Consider the following 18,954-nt stretch of genomic DNA (forward strand, 5'->3'; position numbering starts at 1 on the left):
TAGGCTTCTGCACTGAAAGCATTACAGTGGGAAAAGCCTTTATGTGTATACTGGGTTTTTGTTTCTGATGTATTTTATTCCTCTCTCTGTGCTAGAATAAATGAACCCAACAGAAATATTTTTAAGCCAGAGTGACACATCTGTCTCTTGTGGGTTGGCGCTGCTTGAGTTTCAGTATACAGGTACATCTAATGCTGTACATGTTTCTAGTATAACAGCACTAAAATAAGCCAATACATGATTCTTTTTCTTTTCTGTTAATCAGGGGAAGTTTTTAAATGGAATAGGTAGAAGGTATTCCTGCAAGTGATACTTAGCATAGTGGGAATTACCTTAAAAATTTGTGACATTGCGCAGGCCTCAAAAACTGTGAATCACATCCATTAAAATTATAAGGTACTTTTAAAAAGCAGGAAGGCGAAAAATAAACCTAATCTAAATTTATTTAGGGCTAAGGCTATACACTTTTCAGAAGTTTTCATCCATCCCCACAAGTCCTATATGCACACGTTTCTTATCCACAGTTGTAGGCCAGCTGTGGTTTTCCTCCGGTTGCTGCCCTAAAGCTTCCCTCTTTGATAAGGCCACTGATCCAAGGCCTGGATTGTGTTTTGCGTTTTCAAATTCTGAAATGCTAATGTAGTTGTGTCAGCCCAACGCCAAAATATTCAAAGACAGACTTGAGAGCTGGTGGAAAGCCATGGTTTTGGTGGGCCTTTGGAGGATTCCAGTGTGGGACTGAGATGGAGGCCTGATGCCCTTCCCGGTCACCTTGTCCAGCACCAGTCCTCCAGACTGAGCCAGGGTAGAGGGATGGAAATCTAACCCCACCATGCTGTGGGGTGGGCTCCTCAAAGAGAAGAAGATAAAGCCTCAGAAGTGGTGTCTAAAGAGCTAGCAGATCTATTTCCTGTCGCCATGGGAGCCAGGCCCTTGTGGGCAGAGGTAAAAGTGAGAAGGAAACAGGAGAAGGAATTTAAGCTGTTCAAACATTTTAGCCTTTTAACCCTGAGTAGCTGCAGCAAGCTGTTGCTTGGATTTTCTTAAAGGAAAATAGAGCTGGAGCTATTTGCCAGTCTGTTACGCATCAGAGATGGAGGGGCGTTTGTTTCTGTTTGTTTTGCTTGAGACCATTCATGTTTTTCCTTTAGATTTTATAGGTGATGCTCCCAGAGAAATCTTTGGCAAACCCCCAATCAAACTAGGACTACCAAATTATTTTGCTTCTCAGACATGTGTCTTAGTCCATCATCTGTTTCCTCACCAGCAGAGCAGTTGTCCAGTGAACTGCAGTGGGAGCAAAGGAATGTGATGCCAGTTGCCCTTTTCTTTTTTTTTTTTTTTTTGAGGAATTTGTCTATTAATTTTTATTATGATGGTTTGCTCAATGAGTTGTTCAATTTACCCTTGCAATAATCAATGTTAATGTATTTTAAAAAGATTATCACAGTCCTGGAGTGTGATGGGGCACTATTTTATCCATTGAAACAAATAAATAGTTTGCGTTGGTTGTAATGGGAGATAAGATCCGTCCTCTTTGGAATATTATCGTGTGGCTGCCTCATGCCGGGGTGCAGGGCCATGAGTCAGGAACCAAGCGAGACCCCAGCATAGGCAATGTCCTCACTGGTGAGATCGGTCCTACAAGGTCCAAGAGCACTGGGCAGAGCCAGGTGCTGGTAACAGGTCCATTAGCAATCCCAGGCAGGGCAAGGGGATGGAATAGGTCCAAGATTCCTCCAGGAGGTCCTACCAGGAGTAGAGAAGTAGATAGGGTTGTAGACATGACTTCAGTGTTGGTCCCAGGTTCATTCTGGAGACCGGGCTGGAGACAAGCTACCCACAGGTAGCTTGTAGATGGTCTTCCATCTATCCTGAAAACAGGGCAGGGGAGGGATCATGTCCTGTGTTTTGGGACCATTTGGGGGATACCAAGGAGTCTTGGTGGCATCTAGATATCCCTCGACATGTGACCACAGGATGATAACAAAACTGAACAACTGCCTATTTTTCCCAAGGGTGAATGCAAACAGGGATTCCTGATCAAGGCAGAATCAAGTAAAGTCAATGTGAATGCAGCTGGTATGAAAGTATTTTAGACTAAAGAAGACATAAAGGTAATACAGTTGCCCTGCTTTTCCAATGGCATGCTCCAAGAGCCTTTTCTACAGAAAGAGACCTTCATACTGGGTCTGCAACCTTTAGGTGGAATCTGAATTTAAAATTCTCAAATCAGGATGAGGACAGAGGCAGTTTCCAGCAGGAAGAGAAGATCTGGGTTGGGGTGGTGGAGCCCAGTGCTCGTGAATATATTGTGCTGAGTCAGAGAACTCATGAATGCAGCATCGATTACAATTCCCACACTGATATTTCTGTATTTCTCTCCTCCAGACTGTAAGGACTACCTGACGTGTGTTGAACCTTTGGGCTACTGAGCCTGCCCCAGATGCAATAATGTAGTGAGCAGATGATGTTTTCAACCAATCCTCCTGTCTAACTCAGTGGATCTGTGTGTCTTCCGGCAGGTGTGTCCTCTGTGGCCTCCCTGATGTCCCTGGCTTGGGTGCTAGCCTCCTATCACAAGCTTCTTCGGGACTCTAGGGACGACAAGAAGAGTATGAGCTACAGAGGGGCCCTCATCCATCTCTTCTGGCGCCTCTTCACCATCTCATCCCGAGTTATTTCTTTTGCTCTCTTTGCTTCCATCTTCCAGCTCTACTTTGGGATCTTTGTAGTGGTCCATTGGTGTGCCATGGCTTTCTGGATCATCCATGGTGGGACAGATTTCTGCATGTCTAAGTGGGAGGAGATCCTCTTCAACATGGTGGTAGGGATTGTGTACATTTTCTGCTGGTTTAATGTCAAGGAAGGGCGGACTCGATACAGAATGTTTGCGTATTACACGGTAGTCCTGACGGAGAACGCTGCCTTGACGCTCCTTTGGTATTTTTACAGAGATCCTGACACTACTGACTCATATGCCGTGCCAGCACTGTGTTGTGTCTTTCTTAGCTTTGCTGCTGGGATAGCTTTGATGCTGTTATATTATGGTGTGCTGCATCCCATGGGGCCAAGAGCTAAGATCTTTGCCAGCTCCTGTTGCGCCGAGCTGCTCTGGGGCATTCCTTTGCCCCCTGATGTTGAGCCCATGGCACCCCAAACCCCTGGGTACCGGGGGGCCCAGGCTACGCCCACCAGAGCGGTCACGGAGCAACAGGAGGAACTCACAGCTGACACTTGCTTGCCCGTTTTCCAGGTGAGAGCAATGGTACCATCTACTCCATCTGGGCGACCCTACCCCCCCGAGGGGCCTCTCATTAAGATTGACATCCCAAGAAAGAGATATCCTGCATGGGATGCTCATTTTGTAGACAGGAGGTTAAGAAGAACTATCAACATCCTCCAGTATGTCACCCCCACAGCTGTAGGTATTAGGTATAGAGATGGACCTCTCTTATATGAGTTGCTACAATATGAATCTTCACTTTAAAGCTCCTTAAAGCAAAAGTAAAAGAGGGGACCTTATTTTTGTTTACGGTAAACACAGATCATGAAACAAACACAAACCTTCAGATAAGCTTTCTTTCTGGTTGCTGTATGTATAAAAAAAAAAAGATATTCTCTATGTTTTGTAAGTAAAAACAAAAAGAAAAACTTTTCTTTTGTTTTTTACACACAAGAAACAGTATTTCAACTTCCACACCTAGGATTCACAGGTGGAGAAGGAGGCATCTCCACATCAGTTTTATACCGTACACCAAGTGTAGAACATTATTTATGGGATTGGTGCTGATTGAAAAATAAAAAAACAAACAAACAAACCTACAACTGCCTTATGCCCTTAGGTGCTGAGTTTCATTAAGTACTGTCACCTTTCTCATGCAAAACTCTTTGATGATTATATGCCAGGAAAAAGAAAAAAAAAAAAAACAAAAAAACCACACAACTGAAATACAAACCTTAAAATTAAAAATAATATCAATAACAATAATAAAAAAGAGAGAAATGTTTGAAAAAATATCACATTGATCTTATTGGATTTAGCATCAAAAAATATATATATATATGCCTAAAGATAAGAAAGCAAAGCTACCCCCAGTGGAGTTTGATTTTTCAAAAGGCTGAAAGACAATATCAGGTCTGTAACTCTGTCTGGCTGTGCATTTATAACACCATTTGGCCAAGCCTGCGCACCTTGACCAAGTCACGTTATAAATGTGGTCCCACCCTGTAACCCTTTTCCTCGTGTAAACGGGCCATGCGTGATGGTCAGTTTGCACTGGATTAGTATGGCAATGCAGTATCTGATCTTGTTTTGAACAATTGCACACGCAAAAGCACCACTGGCTTCAGTGGAGTAAATAACAACCGCCTGAGCCCAGAATGAGGCCTGCCACGTTGATTTCTGGAAAATAAGAAATCTGCAAGTGTTGAAATTATATACCAAAAATGCTATACTAAAGTACATTTACACATATCTAACAACTATTTCAGTAATAATAAAACTCAGCATAGTAGCAAAAAGCGAGTCAATTTAAAGGCACAATACTTGATCAGTGACTGGCAAAATAATTTGACCTACTGTATCATTTTAAGGCTGTGAAAGGCATACATGTATTATTTGTAATCTCGTGTAAGACCTGTCACGTCTCATTCAGTGCGAGCCTTAAAGTGATTGTAAAGCATCCTTCGTTTCATTTTTGGGTTTGGGGGTTTTGATTTTTTTCTTTTGTTTTGTTTTGATTTTTTTAAGGAAAACGAAATCTGAAAATCGGGATTAAAAAAAAAAGCAAACACCACAAACAAACAACAACATAAAAAAACCAACAAACTTCTTCAAACGGTAATAACCTGTAAACTGACTCAACGTCTTGAGATGATTTGGTGCTTTGTATTTTTGTTGATGTTGTTGTTGTGATTTAGCTGAGAATTCTTCAACTCGGTACATGTGGGGAACTGCTGATAAACTGTCTCGTGTCACCCTCGACTGTAAGTACATGGCAAGAAAGAACACCACAGGAAATTCAAGAGCATAGCGAGAGCATCGTGATTTAGCTTAGCCTTCTCACCGCAAGGAGATTCTGCCGCCTCCGATAATGGCAAAGCGTAGACGGTCGCCTGCCAAGGGTCACGTGGTTGTCTTGACATTTCCAAATAACCCGCTCGCTGTCTGACCATTCGCATCTCTCGACTTCTGTTTCTGTGCTGGAATCTCTGTTTCGAGTTAAATCACAGGGTTGTGTCTATCTAACACCCTTTTCCTTTTCAAGAGTGTTGCTCCTTTAAAGGAATTTTCCCATTTCAGGGCATCCTTTCAATCCCACCGTCCCTCTGCTTTGGAGGGGAAAAACAACAACAACAAAAATGATATTTTTAAGTGAATACTGTAGTATTTTCTGTGTGTAATTGCAATTTTTTATTCCAGAAATACTGTAACTGTCTAGGGTGCAAAACTCCCATGCTGACCTATTCTGAAAAGGTCAGCATGGGGGGATATTTTTTTAATTATGATTATGATTTTTTTTTTTAATTTGATGAATCAGTTGTTTTTAATTATAATAGCATTTAAAGAAACTAGTACAAATTTTATATAACAGTTTAACGAAGCTGAATGCTTTCTTCGCCTGAATATACCTGAAGAGAAACATTTTTTTCAGTCAGTAATCCTTTGCAGTGTTCTGAGAAAAATGTATTTATTATTTTTTTTTTCAGTTGTGTCATTTTGTTATGTAAAGAAAACATTTAACTTGTGTCTGTCCCTTTTAAGGAGGGCAGGACTCATTCACGCCAAACTATAGACACACGGCAAAGTTTATAAGAAGCCAAATTGTCACTGGTACTGTAATTCCCAGTCAAACTCCATTTCAGGCAAATGTTTCTGGGCTCTGATTACAACCAACACGATGGTCACATTTTCAGGCAAAGGGAGGGTTTTCATCTCTTCATCCCCTGCCTAAATTCCCAATCCCTTGTTTGTTGTGCACACATATATCCGTATATGCACCTATGCATATTTGTGAAGAGCTTTCATTTCCTTTCTCTGTCGTCCTTGTCCCTTAACCAGTCCCCTCTCAAGTGTCCTACTAACATGTCGCCCTGTTCCTTCCCTAATCAGTACGCTGTCTCCATCAAAAGAGGTAATTTGTGAAGTGAACTTGCCATCCTCAGCTGCTGAGCAATTTTGCACCACTGTCATACAAAGACAAGGGTGCCCATCCTCTGGCAACCGGCCTGCATTTCTCCTCCCAGGACTTCACTTGGTTCTTTTTCTGCAAGGATTCGCCTTTACATTTACTCTGATCCGCTCCCCTGAGCCTCACACCCTGTGTAAAGACTCTCCTTAGTCCTTCCATGAAGCGGTCTCATCTACACAACCACCTTTTCATTGGCAAAAGCATGAGAAAGGAATGGATGAGCCAACAACTGCACTGTCCTTGGGGACATTTCCTCCTGGAGATTGCACCCACATTTCCAAAGGCACCAGGAGAAGGTCCCCCTCCATGAGAGCATCAACCAAGAAGCCTGGTTTGGAGATGTGAGCCTCCTGGACAGCCAGACCTGCCTCTTTGCACCAGGACAGTGAAATGAGTCAACGAGCCAAGGCAACTCTCACTGGGAGTCGAGGAGGAGACCCTTCAGTGCTGCCTGACCTTCTCGTCAGCATCTGCAGCCTGCCTTCCCTCAGGAACGGGACCCTCGCTCCACACCACCACACCGACAGCCGTCCTCTCCGTCCCACCACAGGAGCGGAGGGGCAAAACACTCTAGAAGTGACCTTACCTCTCAACACAGTGCTAATATCTCACAGCCAAACCAGCTTGACTAAGGGCTTGACACATCTCTGCTCCGAAGTCCTCCTTCTTCCTGGCTCGTAGTACGGATGACAGCGAAGGCAGGTACCTCCTCCGTGTGTTAAGACTGTTTCATTACCCGTGTCACATAAACTTTCTGCCTCTGCTACTCGTCCTTGCTTTCAGTGATACCCACTGGCATCCTGATTTAGCAACAGATCTCCAGTGAGGGCCTGTCCCAAATCTGGAGAACTATTTCCCTCTGAAAGACTTCGATACAGCCTTAACGTAAAGCTCGGCCACCACACCCAGCGAGTCCTTGGTGCTGGGTTTGGGGTGGTGACCGTTTCCTCTAGAGATTATCTGCCAAAAAGCGCCTTTTGCCAAGCCAAAAGCATGGGGAGCAAAACTGCCCCCAGCTCCTTATTTGTAGCAATCCCAATGCTGAGTCTTGTCCTTGCCTTTTTTTTTTTTTTAATTATTATTTTTATTTATTTTACCTGGGGTCCCTTTGTTTTTTTGCTGTGCGCTCTGGCAGAGTGGTCAGTCTCTTGCTGTGGTTGCACCAGATTTTTAACTCCCCCGCTTCTCCCTGTTAGGTTTGTTGTGCCACGTCCCACCTCCTTGCCAGAAGATACTGCATGAGGGGTTTTTCGAACTGTCACGGAGAAGGTTGAGGCCATAATTATTCCCATCACAAGCTCAGCGGGCGACTTCTGTGGGATGTTTGTGCTGCCGAATTCACCCTGGGAACATCTGAATCAGCCACCCACGCCATGCCAGCGCAAACCAGGGCACAAGGGCTCCACCACCCCTGCTGTTTAAGTGCTCAAACCCTCCCTGGCATGGTTTTGACCCACTCCAGCAAGCCCTGGGCTTGGGCACAGCTTGCACAGGCACTGACACTTGCCAAAGACCATCCCCAGCTGGCAGCTTGGATGCGGCCGCTCTGTATCGGGGTGAAGTTTAGTAGTACGGATGTGGCCAGCACAGTTGGCTTCATGGCCAGAATGGATCCTGGCAGTGCTTATTTTGCTAATAAAGATTTATCTGTATGCAACAGACCGGGATTCAGCATTTGGTGGAGTACATCAGCTCTGGCCTGGCATACTTCTATTTTCTGCCCAGTTCAATGGACAAAGTATTTTTAGTTCGCCGTGTTCTTTTTGCTGAGCTTTTTTTTTTTTTGCAAACAGCATCACTTATATTGTTCTGATGTCAACCCATCCCTCCCTCCCGCCGTCCATGTCAGATGGCTGGCATGCTTAGTCTGGTAGTGTTATACATCTGCAGGCAGTTAACGTGGAGGCATGAATGGTTCAGACCAGACCAAGGCAACAATGGAAAATACAAGAATTACAAGGTCCCTGACCATGCCCTTGTCATGCTTTGCCACCCCCACGAGATGTTTTTCATCCAAAGCACATCCAACCCGGACGGGAGAAGAGGAGCCAATGCAGTGCAATTGCCAGTGGAAAGCGCAAGTAAGCCACCGATTTCAAGAGTAAATATATATTTTGCAGGGTTTTGGATGGGAGCTAATTGTCTGCTTCATCCTGTCCTTTTCTGCACCTGCCAAAAATCAGTAGCCATTTGCATGTATTTGTATTTAAAGCTGACCAGATGAAATGGGACAGAATTACTTTCAAGCTTTAGTCAGTGGGCTGCTAAAATCTGGCTGATGGTGCTCGCGAGGGGAGTGTTGCTGCTGACTTTCAGAGAGCAATCGTCCCTTGCCCTTCAGCCGTATTTTCATACACACAAGATTCACTTCACAATTTATCCCTGCTCCTCACCCCTGCACAGCAATGCATGAAGCATCTGTCGCCCATACACCTGCAGCATGAGTAAGCCTCCTAAAGAAAATGTGGTCTGAGGTGCGTCCAGCATGATTTCATAGAAGCTCAGAGGTGCTTTGAAAAGGAAAACTTACTACTGTGCATTTGCAAAACCTTTTAGTGCCTGCTTGCTGGGCAGCTTGGGCAAGAGACAATTTGGAAGCTGCCAGAGTCAGTAAAAAAAAAAAATTGTAGAGACAGGCTTTTCTAGGATCTTTTCTTCTGTTACTGGGTTAGCTTTTCTCTGGATTCTGTTCAGATCCAATGTGGTCATGCAAAAACTAAAAGCAACAACAACAAAACCCACGCAAAAAGAAGGTCCGTGCCAATCCCCATAGAAGCCAAGGCAGAGGATATTTGCTGGTAGGGATGATGTGAACTCAGTTGTGCACCCTTTGCTTGTTGAAGCTTGCATGTTGTTGTTACTTTGGCAGTTGTCCGAAGCCCTGGGGCTTTGGGGATGGTAGTTTTCCAGGGTTGCGATTGCTGTTTTTATTTTTCCTTGGAGCTCAGGTGTATTCTGGTGCAGAGAATCTCAGCCTGGTTTGAATGAGAAGACGTGAGGCTATCCCAAATAGACGTGGGCAAACCTTTCACTGTGTGCAGAACGCATTTCCAGACCTTTGGGTACCGCTAGAGATTGTCGCAATCCGCTGCTTTCTCCATGAGCTCGTTCAGAATCACTTCATTGTTCTGTTCTGTTTGAACCTGGAAATAACGGTGTGGGGACTCTTTTCCAGTGGTGTGATGTGAAGAAAGGGAGAACCCTTCCTGCTGAGCTAGATATTGCCTGTGTTCATCCCTTGTTCCTTACTTGAAGCTCAGGCTGTAGGATGAAATGAGATGGCAGATAGCTGCATATGTTCCATGGGCTCTCCACCAACGAGGAGGGAAGCAACTGGTGGCAATTAAAATAAATCTGCCTAAGCAACCTGGACTTTAATACAAATTTAAACATACATGCAACCCAATTGGAAAGGGTAAAAAAGAGTGGTGGTGATAAAGCAATGTGGACTACTGTTTCCTGCTGTATATTTTAAAACAAAATCAACCAAAAAACCCACCGCAACAAAAAAAGCATTGCAAGCAGACAAAACTGATTTGAGAGCGTAAACTTTCCCCCTCTTTGGGACACATGCAGCAAGGTAACTGTTGGAAAACCAGGCACTGTTATACGCAGGGTTATTTGGATTTGTGCACGGCTGGCTTTGTCAGATGGTCTTTTACAGCGAGCGTAGCAAGAGGCCGCGATCGAAAGCTCATTGCAGATTTCTGGGCGACGGGACTCCTGGGTTTCAGCCCCAGCTCTGCCACGATGTTGCTGTGTAACCTTGGGCAAGTGATTTAACCTTTCTGTGCCTACAGTTTACCCATCTGTACATGGGTATAATAATATTTACCTACCTCACAGGGGTGTTGTGAGGCTTAAGCAAATGCGAGCGAGAGGTGCTGGAGTTGCGCCGCGATGTTTTCATTCTTGCTGGGTTTGTGGCTGTTATCAGGAATGAGCAGTAGAGGGGTTGGCTACAACACGTGGAGGGAAATCTCGCTGGTCTGGGCATGTGTCGAGAAAGTGATCTTAAGTCTTTTCTTTCCCCAAAAGCAAGGAATGGAGAAAACTTCTGTGCGCCAACTGAATAGCCTTGCTTTCCCAGTCAGATGTAATAGCACTGTTTGCAATATGATTTTCTAACCCAGCAGGTGACCTTTCCCTTCTCCTTTCTGTTTCTGGAAACTTGAAACTAAAGATCACAAAAGTATTTCTGAACCGAACAGATTACTGAAGAATACTTGAATTTCTTTAAAAGTTGCTCTCATCAGCCACGGTTAAAGTGCACTAATCTTTCAGTCATCAGCTTCCATCTGAATACAGTGAAAAATTTGCTCACGCTGTTTTGGAATAGCCTGGACCTTGCTTGGGAGGCTGGTATACTGTTTGCTAAGGACTCTTGTAGGCATGGGAAAACTAGAGTCGCAACTGATAAACACGTGAAAAACTTTTTATTATTTTTGGTTTTGCCTTTAAGTTTCCTGACTGCCTAGGACAGCACAATAATTGCAGTTTACTTGGTCGTGCAGTAGCTTTTTTCAAATGGTTTCCTTACGTGAAGGGTGAAGGTGGGTTGTGAGAGGATAACCTAGAGTCAACGGTGCTCACACGTGGCTCTTCCCCAAGCAGCCGCTTCCCTGGAGAAAACCTGGGCCATGTCCAGAGAGACTAAGTCAGGCCTGCCTTCACCGTCCTTCCTCAGGCAAAACCCCTTTTCACCAGCAGGAGTTTTGGCTGATGATGTGTCCGTCGAGGTGGATTCACCCCTGGTTGAACCCCCAAATGCTCGGATGAAACCCAGGGTAATTCTCTCTAGAGTGAGAAAAGGGGTCCGGGTTATTGCTCCAGGTATCGCCAGTGGTCAGGTAATTCAGAAGGGAAAAAAGCATGTGACAGAAAGCCTTCTATTTATTTATTTATTTATTTATCTTTTTTAATTATCACTATTTTTTCTTGTCTAAGTGTCCTGACCATCATATAATGTTTTGTTTTATTTTTTTTTTCTTTTTTTCTTGGAAATGCAGCGTGAGGCAAGACTTCCTGCTCCCTTTTCACAAGGCTTTTTCAAGCCTGCTCGTGCAGTCCTTATGCAGGCAAAACCCCTGGGTTTTGGTGTTGGGCTTCTCTTGCTCTCCTGAGTAAGGACCGTGAAATCAGGCCTGTTCCGGATAACCGGGCAGCCTTTCAGGGGGCCGTCTTCTTTGCTTAAACCCAAGACCTGACTTGCACGAAGCCAGAACGAAGCTAGGAAACCCTCCTCCTCCTCCACCTCCGTCTCAGTCTGCCGCCTCTCTTCCTTGTCCCTCTCCTGTACCACCACGGGGAGGTCGGTCAAAGTCTTCTGGCTCCATTGGTCGGGCTCTTCCACACGGCTAGCCATGCAGCCACAGATCTTCCCTCCGGGGCAGGGCATGTCCAGAAGCCCTCTTCTCACAGATGGGCCTCTTGTCATGTGCAGCGTCTTGGGGTCTGCTCCTTCCCCGTTCATCTCCCCAGCCATTTCTTTTCCCTGTTTGAAGCACTTCAGCTCAGTGCTTCTGAGTTCTTTTTACTGCTTCTGTTCCAAAAAAAAAAAAAAAAAAGAAAAAAAAAGAAAAAAAAAAGATTGAAGCTGGAAAAAAATCACAGCAATGTAACTCCTTCGGTGCTATGCTAACTGCTTTGTTCTACCCAACCAAATGCTGGACAACATACAGATCGTCCCTCTTTGTCCTAAGAAGCACCACACATCCGTGTCTTGAACAGGGATGGACGGAGAGGGGTGAGAGAGGGCAAGAGCGGTTCGGAAAGAGATGAAAGTCTTATGTGTATCTAGTAGAAAAAAAAATAGAAAAAAAATAGAAAAAAAAATATGTAAATGCAGATTGCTTTCAAAGCTAATTGTTGCCCACCTCGTGGAAATAAATAGGATAAATAGGATACAGCCTTTAAGGTATTGAGGGCATTATATATATATATATATATATGTATGTATATATATAAGAAAAAAAAATTCACCTTATCGATAAATCGCCCTTTAATTTTCCTGAAAATGCACTGCTCGACAGTAAACCCACCTGGCTGTCTGTGCAGCCAGCTGTTTTGCTTCGAGCCGCTCCAGCAGCAATGGTTATTCCAACTGCAAAGGTCGAAAGGCAGAAGGGGAGAGAGAGAGCTCCTCCTGCTGCGTGCTGGGTCTGGGCTGGAGCAGGTGGCTATGAATTTTCGGGATTAAAGGGACTAGTCGGCGTGTATGTCTCTGTCTATATACACAGCCCTGTGGAAATATAGTCAGGTATACATGCCATGTTACTGCAGCAGTATATATGTTTTAATATATATGAATACATTGCGAATCCCAAAGGGCTTTTCAAGATGAGGAAGGTAGTTTCTGGTGCGAGCTGCTAGCAGTTTGGGGATTGCAGGCAGGGTTGTAATAAATGTTCCGAGTACGGTTTCTTAAAAGGGAAAACAGGGCCAGAATCCATCAGAAGCTTAAGGGCCTGCCGGGGAAATGCTATACCAACTGATCTTCCTCTTTTTAAGGGATTTGGAAGCCAAAATCAGACCAAAAATTACGGCCAAGTGCAGTGTCAGTAAAATCAGAAAAATGCCACTGATGTCTTCACACTCCCCATCCCCAAAACATTCACTTCTACCGGTGCCAGGGGAGCCCAGACTGGGCATTACTGGCCCTACTGGGTTTCCTTAACCCGTGATAACAGACTTTTTGTTTGAGCTTGTGGCTTTTGTTGAAGACCAAACAGATCTTGGACAAAATCAGTTTCTTTCCAAGCAGAGCCATCTGAGTTTGGCAACCCCCGACTTACACAGGGTCTCTGGCCCTAGGTGGCTTCCCCTGCCACCAGTACCACCATGGCAGTGGGAACAGGCAGCAAACTGGGTCCTCCTTCATGGGGACCCGACCCCCAAATCTGATTTCAAGCCCTTAGGATTCAAATGCCAGCTGCCACCCAAAGGGAATGATGATTGTTTTCTCTCCAGATGTCATTCTCATCCACCAGTCACAAGGAGAAGGATCTCATATTATCCCGTGTTTGCCAATAAAACCCACTGCCAGAGCCCCCCTCCCTCAAACCCAGCCAAACACCACCTGCACGCCACCCCCGTCTTCCCTCTCCTTTTTTTTTCCACCTTAAAAGCAAACACTGTTATTTCCCAAGTAACGAAGATCCAGGACAAATGCCAGATGATTACACCTGCAATCTGTTCGCTTTAGGATTTTATTTCAGTTTCAGAGGGCATATGAGTACACACAGAGACGCAAGCCCCCTGAAATTTCAATAGCCTGGAGCTGAAGCCACTTGACTTCAGTGGACTTGCTCTGAGCTGACACTGCTGGAGGAGAAACCATGCACCGAGTGCCCCCCAGGGTCACCCCCAAATTACTGGAGTTTCACACTGTTTCTGTATAATCTGGTGTTGTTTTTTGTTTTTTTTTTTTTTTCAACAAATACTCAAAACAGGGTGTCAGTCAGCAAATTTATGAAGGATAAGTAGTAGGGGAAGTGTACTGGTTCTCACTTATCCATAGAACTCTTAGAGCTACTCCACTCGCTAAACAAGCCTTAAATTGGGTGTAATTGCAGCCATTTGGAGGAGAGCTGCGATGCATGTTTTCTAAAAAGTGTCCAAGTAGGTATCACAGCCAAATCCCATGGCCCCATCTTCTCTATGTAGGGAGAGTGAGAGAGAAGAGATTTTGCATCAAACATCAACGTTTGCCATTAGCTACAAAACGTGCCCTCTATCTGAAAAAAAAACCTTAATGATTTTGACTAATGGTTCAGCTCTCCCAGCTGTTTTACCATTCCAGCCTTTTGTTCTGATGGGAATGGGAAGGAGTTTTGGAAGTGTTTAAATCACTCAGGGAAGGGCTCTTTCACTTCTAGGCCTGGTGACTTCCATTTGTGTCATCGGGCCAGGTTCAGACCATTCCACTAACAGCAATGTGATTCCCTGGCATGAAACGAGTATGAGATAAGAGCAGGAGTGAGCCCATGCGTGATATCCCGTGTATTGCTTAATGGTGAGGTGCTTGGAGAAGGTCTTTCACCATAGCCCAGCCCCAGGAGCAGTTCCCCTGAGAACAGGAATCCCAGGAAAGCCGAGATATTTTGGAGGTTTTTAAGATTTCTTGACTGCAGAGAAATTTCAGAGCTTTGGTGTGTATATTTTTGGATGGACTGTGGTATACAGAAAGTAAAATAATGGTGCCTGACGATCTCTGTTCTCTTTCCATCTCTGCTACGGGCTGTTGGGTAGGAAAACCAAGGAGATTTTAGGGAAGTCTCAGCTGATGCCTACCTGCCCTGCCTGAATTCCCTAGTACCATTGGCTTGTGGTCCAGGGAATGTGATACGGGAATGCTTGGGCTGTTGTCTGGCTCCCATCACCATCCCCACCTCCAGCCCTGGATCTTTTCCATTCTTGCCCCATGCATTGCAACAAATCCCTAAAGATCCTGCCCTACCAAAGTGTTGGGAAGACAGAGGCTGGTTAAACACTTCTGGCAAAGCTCTTGAGCACTTTCTGATTTAAAGGAATTCTCTAAGATCATGGTGTCTTCTAAAATTAGCTTTCATCCTAGGAGCGCTGTTGATTAGTGAATTTTGATAGTACTGGAAAATTGGCACAGCCATGGAGAATAGCACAATTTAAATACTTATATTTCAGAAGTGCCACTTTTCCCATAAACATTGAAATTTGACTAATCATTGCCGGAACTCTTTGTTAGCATTCAAAACCTGGAAAATGTTCTTGCACTTGATTCCTCAGAAAAACCTTATTCAAAGAGCACAAATTCCCAAATCACCCCAAAAAGAAAAGCTGTTAAAACAAGACACCTGCGTTCTTCTAATCCTTTAGCAATGTAATAAGCACTGAATATTGCCCATCCTTCTTGCAGTAAGCACACTGAGCCAGGCTTAGTGCCCCGAAGTAGTGGGGGTACTAACATCCGAAGTGTTGTAGGACAGCAGTGTTCATGCTGGGCAGAGCAGGTCAAAGCAATGCAGCAAGTCCCCTTGTCCATCTCCACGCAGCCTGGCAGAGACAGAGAGGGAGGCTGATCATATTTGGGCTGTTACAAGGATGCACAAGATACCACGCTAAACTTTTCTCCATCCTCTGAAATGCTCTCCCTTAGGAAAGCAGCCACGGAAGTCAACTGAGAAGCCAGAGATTTACTACAGTCCTGTTTGGGCATGGAGCTGGAAAAAGCAGAGGTGGAAAGAGCACGTGGGTCATCGGGCATATCCCCAGGAGCCACATCCCTGCATCTCATTGCTCCCCTAAATCCTGTCCAGTTGGAAATGATCCAAAGAAGGGCCTTGCTCACCCCAGACCCTCTTGATAAGGCACATAAAACAGAAATAATGGTCAGCTTTCCTAGTAAGAAGTGGGTTTTGTTTCGTTTTGTTGTTTTGTTTTGATTCTTGTTTTGCTAACTAAGCTTGAAACTCAGTCATGCCCATGCCTTGAATTTTGCCTTATGAACCAAACTCAGCCCATTCTGGACCCAGGTCATTCATCCAAAGCTGCCCTTCCAGTGCCGTTTGACCCAGCTGCGGCTTGCAGATGAGGAAGCCCATCCACTGACAGCTCTTTTCCCTCCCTGTGGTGGCATTTCAGTGCCATTCCCAGTTCCCAGCAAGCTGCACATGTGGCGTTTGGGAGATAGAAGGAGCTCCCTGCTGTTAGCTGGCCACAAGAAGCAGCCGAGGGCAGCCCTGCCCTTTATCTTGTATTCCCCTGGGGTTCAGTGGCTGTCCCCTGGATCTGGGCAATGCCACAGGGAGCAGGGTCAGGCTGCTGCCCAAAAACCTGCTTAGATGGTGGCTTAGATGGGATGGGCTGACAGGTGTCAACAGGGTGCAAAACTGGTGCTATTAACTTGGCAGAGTGCCTGCCAGCCTCTTTTTTTCTTTCTTGATCACCCAGCAATTACCTAACCTGTGGGTTTATGGGCACTCTGTAGTGACTTCTCTTTTCCCAGGAGGGCTCTCGGTAGGCAGTCTGTCTTGTTCCCCAGCTCTTCCTCTAATTCCTACGCCTCGGAGGGCAAGGTAGGCACGTGCATGGGCTTCCGTGCCAATTCATGAGCAAAAGAAACAGAGCGAGGGCCAGCCAGAAAGCTCACTGCAATCCGGGGACTCGCTGAGTGAGGAAGGGATGAGAAGCACGGGATAAAGCTCGAGAAAACCCGACATACAGATTTTGATCTCCGTCTCAATCCGACGGGACTTCGGTCCATCCGCTGAGCCTGCTGCCTGTGGCCGGGAGAGTTTTGTCTCCGGGCTCCCGGGGAGTGACAGATTGAGATATTGAGGGCAGGGCTCTGCGGAGGGATGAGATCAGACTCGCTGAGTGCCTTCGACTTCCTCTTGCTCTAGTGGAAGCTGAAGGCATCCAGCGCATCCCAGGAGGCAGCCCACGTCAGGCTGTGCCCTGTTCCTCGTACATTATGTTTTGAGCGTCACCGTACATCAGTGTGAGCATCCTGAACGTGGCAAGATGTGGTCTTTTTAATTTAGGAAAGCTGTTGAAAAGTGTCCAAAGTGCTAGATAAGAGCTCGCAAAATCAACGTGCTCGTTAAAAGGACCAAATTCTGGCCTCCGTTTCACCCCGGCACCGGGCGCCCTGTATGAACCCCGCTATTTTTTAAGGGATCGCCCTCTTTTTTCTGCTGTCGGCAAGACCAGAATTTGGCCTGGCTCCACCTGCCCTCATTAACGCCAAAAGCCCTTTATTTGTCGACAACGGTGATGTTAGGGCAGTGACATTTCAATTCCCCAGACCTCGTGGTGCCTTTTCTTGTGGTGCTTACCCTTCACAGAGCTTCAGTCAAGGCAACCACTCGCATCGAACAGCAATGCCAGTACTTCTCCTCCGTATCACGTGCCAGTGCAGTAACAGAATTTAATGTATACATATATAAATACAGATAGATAGTTAGATATATTGCTATTGTTATAATTATATATATATAATTGAGGTTCTGATGCCGCTGTATGGGGAATGGACCATTCCTCTGCAGGATGACACACAGCTCGAGTGAAACCAACAGCTCAACGTCCTGTCAAGGGTTGCGACCTGGGCAAGGAGCTTCTCTCGCGCGCGTTCCTTCTTCAGCTCCTTTCTCGCCTCCTGCCCATCTCCTCCCTGCTGCCAGGATCCGTTCTGCACCACAGCAATTCCTCACAATTGCTGGGTCAGAGGCCCCGTGGCGACATCGTCCTCCCGCTGCAGGACAGGGAGATGTCCCCTTGCTGCAAGAGGAAGATGGTGTGGCCCACGGGGCAGCATCCTGAGGCCATGGCTTTGCTTTTTCTGTTGCACCAAGGGGATAGAAACCCCCAGCTCGCAAGCGGTGCTTTCCCCTTTTGGGAAAACTGGCCGCCCTTCCTGCTGGTGAGCATCCCCATCTCCTCTTCCTGAGCAAGAAACCCACTCGGTGCATTATTTTTTTCCAGTTTGGATGCTCAGTTTCCCACATTGCTCCGGTGACGGGGAGGAGGGAGGCTGGCAAACGCCGTTTGCTTTGCTCATGCCAGTAGTTCTGCCTGACTTCGGGGGGGGGAAAAACATTTTTTGTCAAGGGACTGCTGGGTTGGGTCAATCATCACCTTGTCGTTACCTATCGTATTGCTGAACCTAAGGGCCCGTTTCGGATGGAACAGATGTTGAGTGAAGGTATTTTCTACTAAAGGGAACAACACCAATAATACTGTAAAAGGTGCTAGAATCAAACCTCATTTTATATACTTTGGTTCTTAGAGAAAAAAACAAATACACAGAATTCTTCCTGTGCAGCCTTACTGTAGATTGTTATAACCAACTCTTTATCCAAAAAAAACAAAAAAAAAAAAGTGAAAAGGTTATAAAAGGACAAAAATGAAGCGATCCTGTATAAAGTGTAACAAATATGACTTTCCTATATAAATGTAAATGATCAGACGTATATTAAAATGCACTTGAGGCAGGCGGCAAGCATTAAAAGCTTTTGAAGCATCTTTTTTAATGCGCAACACCTGTCTTTTTTTTTGTTTGGCTGGTGCAAGAGGGAATGTGCCAAGGCACTTTTATTTCCTTTTAATTCTGGTCATGATTTTGGGGGGAAAAGGAAAGAGGGATGGGAGGGTGGGAGGTTTAGCTAACAAGCAAACCTGGAATATTCATCTCAATTTATTTATTTTTTTTTGGTGGGGGTGTTACTTTATGACACTGGGAACTGTGTTTGGACTCAGTTCCTTTCTCAAATGCTTTTGAAAGCTTTGTTGCCTGCCCCAGGTGCTGAGTATAACTCTTACCTCAAGAATGCTTACAAAAAAAAAAAAAAGTCAATTGTTTTTTCCCATCTCTGGAAAAATAAAACAAATGACAACAACAAAAAGAAAAAGAATTGAAAAAGCAAACAACCAGCAGTGAATGAAGTAATGAAAATAAAAAAAAAAAAGAAAGAAGTCAAAGCAGAGGTTTGGTGATCAAACCAAGCCATTCTGGTGCTTTTCCCCTTTTTATGTTGCTAATGATCAAAATTACATGAGATGGGCTAGGACAAGTTTGTGGTCTTAGGATGTAGCAAAAAATGTATTTAAAAAGAATACACATTTGCATGGAAAAAACTCTGATGGAGCATTTAAAGAATGGCTGTTTCAATGTCAGACGTTTAATGTTAGCATGTGTGTGTGCTGTATATACCTTTTCATGTGTGACATGTACAGTTGACTGAGGAAAAAAACACGTATGGAACCGAACAAAAAATAATAATCA

General features: G+C 45.1%; 1 protein-coding gene across 1 annotated transcript in view; it reads left to right on the forward strand.

Moving 5' to 3' along the window:
• XKR6 (XK related 6) overlaps positions 1-3,490 on the forward strand; it is a gene marked incomplete at both ends in the record, with an annotated part of 126,453 nt that extends 122,963 nt beyond the window's left edge. Inside the window, one exon of the mRNA XM_084284048.1 lies at positions 2,526-3,490. Coding sequence (XP_084140174.1) covers positions 2,526-3,490 — 965 coding nt within the window. The remainder of the gene's footprint in view (positions 1-2,525) is intronic.
• Positions 3,491-18,954: the final 15,464 nt, after the last annotated feature.

Source organism: Netta rufina (assembly GCF_964035555.1).
Source record: "Netta rufina genome assembly, chromosome: 3".
NCBI classification, from domain to species: Eukaryota; Metazoa; Chordata; class Aves; order Anseriformes; family Anatidae; genus Netta; species Netta rufina.